This window comes from Lathyrus oleraceus, chromosome 6 (genome assembly GCF_024323335.1).
Source record: "Lathyrus oleraceus cultivar Zhongwan6 chromosome 6, CAAS_Psat_ZW6_1.0, whole genome shotgun sequence".
NCBI classification, from domain to species: Eukaryota; Viridiplantae; Streptophyta; class Magnoliopsida; order Fabales; family Fabaceae; genus Lathyrus; species Lathyrus oleraceus.
The window spans coordinates 513210168-513218848 of NC_066584.1; the positions used below are offsets into that span (position 1 = coordinate 513210168).

An 8681-nucleotide genomic window follows, 5' to 3' on the forward strand; every position below is an offset into this window, starting at 1 on the left:
AATCCAATATAATCAATTATTACCACATGAATAATTTTTTTACATTATTCTTTTTTATTTGATAAATAAATAAAATTTTAAAATTTTAAAATTTTAAAAAAAATAATACAAGAGATGAATTTGCGCATACACCGCATGCACCATTTAGACACCAGGGGCATTGACGCCTCCTCATGAGGGTCAATGCCTGCATCAATACTATTGGCACCTCCTCATGAGGAGCCCAATGCATGCGTCAATGTCTTGGACGCCTTCTTTACTAGCTTAAGGGATGCGTCAGTTCATCTGACGCATCCTCTTCTAAAAGTGATTATTTTTATGTGTTTTTAAAAATATTTGTTATTTTTGAATATTTAAAAAAAAATTAAAAATCACATCACGTGTTTCAAACTCTTTGGTAAGAATATCGATAATAGTAAACTCTATTAAGGGCAAGGTCAGTGTCACTGTCACCTGATTGTCATGGCTATGGCAGATAAATGCACATTCATTAATATGATAAACAACAAATACTTAGTCAAATATGACAATGGCAAATTTTGCTACTTACCACGAAAGTCACTTAATTTTTTTGACTAATCACGTTAAACAATAGTCAAGGTTTAAAATAATGACTGTTAATGTGTCTTAATTCGTTATCATCATCACGTTAAACACACGTCTAAGACAAGTCATAGTACTTTTTTATACTTTTTTATTAGCACTAGCATTAAAGATTGCTTTATTTACTTTAGTAGTAGTAAATACTTTCACTGACTTAAGTCATACTATTATGATTATTGGTTGAGTGATTAATTATTAACCAGAAAAAGAACCAACAGCAGCACCACTCCAATAAATTCATAAATTACTTAAAAACGACATGGAACGACCTACTCTTTCGTATTTATTTATTGGTTCTGTTTGTTGTAGAGAGAGAATGGTCCCATACCAAAGTCCCAACTAAATTTCAACTTGATCAAAACAACTTTCGTTTTCAAAATTCCTTCCTTGATAATCTGCCCACACTTTCTGCTTTTACAACCAGAAGTTCATTTCTCCACTTCAAATGTGGCTTAAGCTATAAGCTATGCAGCAAGGGATTCTAATGACTATCTTTTTTTATTACTACTACTAAAAACTAGTCTAATTCTGTAGGGTGGTGAAAAAACCAGCAATACAAACCCCATGTCCTCCCAGCAGGAGACTTTTCTGATTACAAAAAGAGGAATCACTCAAAATCTTTTCCTTTTCACTCGGGAAATATCATCAAAACCATCGTCACTCCAAACTTGTCCACCATGCCTGAAATTTTCTTCTTGTTCATCCATGTTTCTTGTTCTTCTAGGTGGTCCATTTCCAGTCCTACCTTTCATTCGTCTATCAAAGTCCCTTTCCCTTAAGTTGTTACCTCTCTCGTGAAAATCTGACTCGTCTGAACAGAATCTATAATGTTGTCTAGGTCCATCTTCAGCATTAAGGTGAAAGTTCTCACCATTATTATTAGCATTGTTATAGGGTGGCCTGAAACTTCGAACAGGTCCTCGCCTCTCACCAAATCTTCTCCTCTCCTCACCATTTCCTTCACTATTATTATGCTCTACCATCCTGCCAGAATGCATAGCCCCACCGCCACCAAAGTATTCTTCGTCATTATCTGCTCTGTCCCGGTGATCTACAACATCAAATCTTCGGTTGTTCCTGATTAAAATCCTACCAGATGGACTCCTATTAGAAATGACAGGCCTTGGATGACCATGGTCCCTAGCAGAATCAATGTCCCTCATATCATTAGAAGGTCGAGATATATATTGAGGCGAGCCATGTCTCCTAACCACTCTCTCCCCAGTGAAAACAGGTCGATCAGGGGATCTCATTCTGTCAACTCTGTATAATGGTGATCTTCTATGAGTCATTTCAGGATGGCCACCGAAACTATCTGGGGATCTTCTTCTCGGGGATCTCCTTCTTGGAGATGACCATTGACCGGGTGAACGACTCCTTGATCTGACAGGTGACTTCGACCGCATTCGAGGAAGACCACCCCTTCTCTGCATTGAAGAAAAATTCCTACCCCTTCCTCTTGAAAACCGACCATCCAATCCTTCAAATTGTTGTGGGCGTGTATACACTGAATCTAGAGTATCGGCAAAACCCCTCATAAATTTCTCACTATGCCTCATACCACCTAACTCTGAACCATCCCCCCCAATACATCTACTATTCGGGCTAACCCCTCTTGGATTTCTATGCCCCATTTGGATGCCATCTCTTCCACCTGCAGGTGACCTTCTTCTCGGTGCAATGTAAGACCCATCATTCAATGGCTTTCTACCTAAACGTCCATTGACAACATATGAGTCATCTGGTCCAACATTATTGTACTCCAGATCAGTATCATCAATAGCAGATGCATATTTTGACCTCGTGCCACGGAACTGTTGACTCGGACCATTGTAAAATTCACCAGAATATTCGCGCTCAGATTCCCAGTCACCACGAATTCGATTACTAACTCTTCCTCTACCACGTCCAAAATTCAATCTAGAGTTCCTGTCTTGATGTCTTTCTCTTGAAAATCTATGGGGAGAATCAGCGTAAACTTCATCTCTGAAAATCAAAGCAAGAGAAAACACATGAGTAACTGAATGCAACTTAGTTAATATAAGAGGGCAAATATAGCATATATAAGACTAAAAAGCTTACCTTCCTCTGTATAACTTGTCCCCATCAAGTGTGTCAGACAATACATCTCTTCCAGCTCGAGTCGGAAGAGATCTGCCTGAAATAGGCCTGGTTTTACCAGGGGATGAGGAACTAGCAGCTCGTGACAGATCTATTATTCTTCCTTGATTACCACTGTTACAAACATCTTTAGTTATATCTTCAGTATTTGCATATCCTTCCATCTTAGGAAAATCAAAGTCAGTTTGTCTAACTGTGTCGGTTGTTTTCACAACCTCATCAGCACATTGGACATCTATCACATGGCTTCCATCAATGGCATGATCGGAAGGCTGTACAGTCTCCTGTGTTTCAGAGACAATTGTTCTTTCTGAAAGATCTAATGGTTTCCTTTCCAAAACATTAACTGGTCTCTTATCAGCAGCAATATCAGATTTTTCACCATCCAATGACTCTTGCACACACACATTTTTATCAATGACTTTACCAAGCTTCTCATGCATTGGAATGTTCACACCATCTTTACTAATTATTTCATTGTGGATTACATCCGTATTGTCATTTTCCACCACACGAGATGAAGTGGGATAATCATTACTCACAACTCCTTTCTCCACTGGTTTATTATCATAATTACATAAGTCAGGATGTTCTACCTCTCTTACCTCACATATGATGTCCTCCACTTTGGAAGGCTCCAGTGGTTCTCGAACCTCACCATCCTCGTAATCATCATCTTCAACATATCGCCCAATGTCTACAGCAACAGTTACAGCATGGTTGTCATCTGACTCTAAATCAGAACCATAAGAATCATCCTCCAACATATCAGCAGACAAGGTTATCTTTTCTTCATCACTAACACAGGCTTCACCACTGTCTCGTTGATCAAAAGGCTCATTCATGAGTTTCAATCTGCAACCATCATGATCATCGGCAACTTCTTTCTTGGTTACAATAGAAGAATATTTCAAACCATGATTAGCCAATTCTGTAGCAGTACCAACCATAGGAAAAGCAACTGTTACCAGAGGAACATGCTCAGGATTTGACGAAACTTTCTCACATGCTTTCTCAACATTAACTCCTGCGCGACTACAATTTTCCAGTTGACCTATTATATTACTGGAAGTTAATAATGGTGTACAGACAGCTTTCACAGCAGGATGAGTTCCCTTTGCAGAAACTTGTGTAGAATTCAACACAACTGACCCTGTCATGGAAGCAGAAGAACTTAATGATATTTGTGGCAACACTTTACTCAACTGAGCTGTAGTAGTACTCTCTGCTGTTTTGGATCTTTCCTGACTACCCTCGTGACACGGTTCAGATTTAATGACTGTAGAATCAACCAACTTTGAATTGCTAACAGTTGAATTAGATGGCTTGATAATTGAATGTTGAATAAATTCTTGTTTGACAGCAACACTGTCCAATGAATCTACAGGACCAGCATTAACTACTTTCAAATTCTTTTTTAAGTTATCATCGACTGGCTCTGGCTTTACCAACCTAAAACTAGCAGTATTTGCATCACCAGCAGTACCTGTCAGACTTGGCAAACTAACAATGGGAGTTGCATTGCCTGAATTTAGTTTAACAGATATTCTAGAGGGTTCCTCAACATTAGATGAAGAAAGACAAAGATCAGGTGAATCCACGTATTTATACTGCTGCCCATGCAGACCTGGAGAAGTAATGAAATCATTGTTCTGACTCTCTTTGCATGCTTGCATTACAGATATAACACTTGTTGGTGGTGTCATCCTAGTGGGGCTCATTAACTGTTTCTCATCATGTGCACTGTGAGTAATGTTCAGCCCATCAATAGAAGTTTTAACAGAACTGGCATCACTCCCTTCATCCCATGCATCCATTGTAGTATTCAGATCCCAGTTAGCCCTGCTATTAACACGAGTAGTGTCACTATCACTTTTAGCATCAGTATTTGAACTATGAGTACTGCATTCCTCCTTGCTTAAAGATAATTCCAGTGAGACAGGTTCTCCTTTATCAAGATCAGGATTAATTTTGTTAATTTTCGGACTTGTAACAGATGTAAACAAATGCTCCTTGATGCTTAAAGATAAGCTAGTACTTCCAGAAACTACGGGACTCTCTTGTTTAAGTGTGTCTTGAACAATTTGTTTGCTAACATCATCTCCAATGCTAAGTCCAAGACCTTCTTTTGCAGCCAATGAGAGTTCCGTATTAGGCTTAATTGTTTGGGATCCCAGATTTTTATCACTACCTTCATTGAGGACCACCTTCTCTTTGCTATTCACAACAACCAAAGTACACGGTGGAATTTCAAGGTTTGATTTTTCCTGTTTGGGCATAAGCAAAGATTTATTTTGCCCCATGCCAGCATTGGTAACATCAGAACTTGATTTCTTTTCTTCAAATACAGAGTTTCCAATGGTAACATCAGAACTTGATTTCTTTTCTTCAAATACAGGGTTTCCAATGGTATCAGATAACCCAGCAGAACTGTTGGAAAGGGTTGAACCCAGTGACATGCTCGAGTGTTCCTTTCGCAAGGCATGACTTTTTTCCGGACGTGAAGCCTCTTCCAAAGAAGCTTGAAGTGAAGAAGGAAACCTCCTTTTCTTGATGGGTGCACCTGCAATACTGACATTTGATAGAGTCGATCCTTGAGAAGTGCTTGAATTTTCTTTTCGTAGTAACTCAGTTTCTTCAGCAATTGAACATGGTTCTTCAGAAGGAGTCGGAGGAGGAGGAGAAGAAGACCTAAACAGAGGTGGGTACCTCCTTTTCTTGATTGGCACACCTGCAACTAAATCACTAAATTGACCAGCAAAGGACTTTACCCCACTCTGTCAATATAATATCAAGTAATCAATATCCAAAAAAGAACAAATTGGCATGGTTCTCTAATCGTAGTTAGCTGTAAATCAGAAAGGAAATAAACACCTCTTCATGTCCTGAAATCGGCATGGTTCCAAAGTTCTCGAGATAAACAAGTACAACCCTTTCTTTCAAACTTGAGTTATTATGATTCAATAGCAACAAATCTTCAACAAAAATATTGAAGTTGGTAAAAAATTCCTGCACCGAACAAACTATTTGTGAACATTACTTCCAAAAAATACTTCCACTATCCAAGTAGATCCTAGCCTTAATCTCACTTCAAAGTTCAAACACAGTATCAACAAACCTGCCAAACAAAACAAAAGATGTAACGTAACATCTTAAACCCAAATAAAATCACTGATAACCAAAACAAATTAAATGAAGTAAAATATTAATTACATATTAGATCCAAAACTAACTAACTAACCACGTAGTCACAACAATTAACAAAACCAACAGAAGTAAATATGAAGAAGAAACTAACTACCAACAGTTGATTTCTCCAAATTTCTGAACAAAATCAAACGTTGAAATAAGATCCGTTCAATGAGATAATAAATATTGATGAAATCTCGTATCAAAAGAAAACTAGAACAAATAAAACTGAAAAAGTTCACAGAATCAACAGAATCAAGTAGCGTGGAGCGAGAAAAACTATCAATGAAGAAACAGATCTAAAACAATAAACAAATAGAGGAAAATAAACAAGAAGATAAACGGAAAGTACTAATGCATAGGGCAAGGAATCATCGTTAAAATAAATATACCGTAAATTGCAGGCCGAGGAAGAATCAAACAGAGTAATTAAAAACAAAAAGCAGAGCAAAATTTTCAGATCTCGACGATGAAAAAGAAGAAGAAGAGAGAAAAATACCTGATAAGAAAAACAAGGTTGTGGAAAAAGGGTTTTGCAACTTCGACGAAATAGCGAGAAAGAGAGAGATTATAAACGAATAAACGAATCTCTTTCTCTCTCTAAAACACACACTCTCTTTCTCTCTCTAGAAATTAGGGTTTGCAATTTTACGCCGAATTTATTGAATTATTTGACTTTGTGAAAGTGTGGGCTTATTCTTGTCTATCGACGTGACGCGTCAACTAATGTGAAGCCATGTGTTTTTCTTTTGACGTGGGGGGTTTCTGTTCGTTGATTTCTTATCTTTTGATGTGGACCGTTGGATGAAAAGTAAAGACTTTTTGAATTGGATCCATTCTCGCTGGACCCTCGTGTCGCGTTCCTTATACCTAATCTTCTTACGTTACGTTCCACCAAAAATATGATATTCAGTTAAATGTTTTACGGACGAAAAATAAAATAATAATATCAGAATAATTTTGATATTCAAATTTAATTTATTTCAATTAATCAATTGTTTTGATAGTGCTATAGTAATTTTTAAAGATTAACATTTTGGGTTAGAAATAGAAAGTCAAATTAAATGAGCGTACTCACTTGTAATTATTATATGGATAATAATGTCATTAAACGATAATTAAGTTGTTGAAATTTGTTTATATTTCATTTCAATAAATATTAGTATCTCTTTTTTGTTTATAGTCAATCACATTAAAAATACTATATGTTATTTCACAATTTAATTTTTAAAATATATGCAAGTGTGTCAATTAAAGACTGAATTAATTAATTTTATTACAGGAAGAAAAGTGCATGTGTAACCAAGTTACGACAAAAAAAAAATTTAAGTGTATATATTAGAATGTGAGAGGTAATTTAACTCTCTTATTAAATTATCTCTTCAAAAAACTTATTTTTAAGATTACGAACTAGATTCACGTCGGTAGGATTAAATTGGGTTAAATTTATTTGATATAATATAAAATATATTTAAATTTAAAATTAATTATTAATTTTAAAATAAATAATAGTTATATAAATTCAATTGTATTAGAATATAAAAAATAAACATATGAAATAAAAGAAAAAATATTTAATATTTGAAAATAAATATTTTATTTTTTAAATTAAGACAGTTTTTTATTAAAATAAAATATATATTATGCTGATAATAATCCGTGAAATATAAAGTTTATTTGATACAATATAAAATGTATTTATTTATAAGTGTCAATTTAAAATGAGTTATTTAATTATAAAATAAAAAATAATTATATCAACTCAATTTTATTAAATAATCATACAAAAAGAAAAAAAAAACTTATTCATAAGAAGAAGAAAGAAAAAAAATAAAATTTTGATATTTTAAATAAAGATTTTGTCTTTCAAATTAAGTAAATTGATAATTAAAATAAAACAAACATTACGTTAATAATGACCCATAAGATAATAAAAAATTATTTGATACGATATGAAATGTATTTAGATATACATGTAAAATTTGAAATAATTTATTTATTTGTAAAATGAACAACAATTATATTTGTAAAGAGAGAATGAAAGAAGTAATAGAAAGAGAAATATAAAGAGAAGGTAATGAAAGAGGTGGGAAAACTATATGTCGAATAAAAGTTTGAAATTTGAATTTGATTTTGAAATGAGTTTAGTTTTGGTGGGAATGAGAAAAAACTTTTATTTGAGATAGACAATGGTTGATTGACATTTGGCATGTAAATAGAAGTTTGGTTGAGATATATTTGTGACATTTGTTGATTACCTATATGTCCAAATGTTAGTGTAAATTGAAAAAGTTAAAAAGGTCAAATTTGAAAAATCATGTAATAGTATTTTGAAGGGTTGATAGTAGATACCTCGATTATTTTTTTTAGTTAAACTTTGGACAATTTTTGTAAAGTTTCCTACTGGCTCCAAATGATAGTTGTTAATAATGAGGTAACTTAGACCTAAACCTCCCGTGTTTTTGTGACTCTAACTTAAACCTTGACATTTTAAATATTGATGATTAGTTCATTTGATTCACAAAGAATACCATTAAGAATCATATTATCCCTTCCCATACAATATATTTTAGTGGTGTTATAGTTTTCGTTAAATGTAACAAAAACTCGATTGATGTTATTTTAATACTCTTTAAGAGGTGTACTTCTTGCTCAGGCCAACAAATCAATCATATATATTAGGTCAATAACCATTCATATGCACTATATGATTTAAGTAAGATGGAATTCTTTATAGGTCACCATCTTTTACTTTTCTTGGTGCTTCT

General features: G+C 34.4%; 1 protein-coding gene across 4 annotated transcripts; it reads right to left on the reverse strand.

Annotated features, from left to right (window-relative positions):
- Positions 1-954: 954 nt before the first annotated feature.
- On the reverse strand, positions 955-6579 carry LOC127091738 (uncharacterized). 4 transcript variants are annotated; one of them, XM_051030428.1, is made up of 4 exons: positions 6413-6579; positions 5599-5842; positions 2686-5501; positions 955-2589 (listed from the first exon to the last, which is right to left on the reverse strand). In XM_051030428.1, exons 2-4 carry the CDS (start codon positions 5620-5622, stop codon positions 1215-1217), a joined length of 4215 nt encoding a protein of 1404 aa, XP_050886385.1. In that variant the 5' UTR covers positions 5623-5842; positions 6413-6579; the 3' UTR covers positions 955-1214. The 4 variants fall into 4 exon arrangements, with proteins under 4 accessions (XP_050886385.1, XP_050886387.1, XP_050886386.1 ...); XM_051030430.1 differs by having other exon boundaries at positions 5599-5733; positions 6413-6568; XM_051030429.1 differs by lacking the exon at positions 6413-6579 and adding an exon at positions 6306-6408.
- Positions 6580-8681: the final 2102 nt, after the last annotated feature.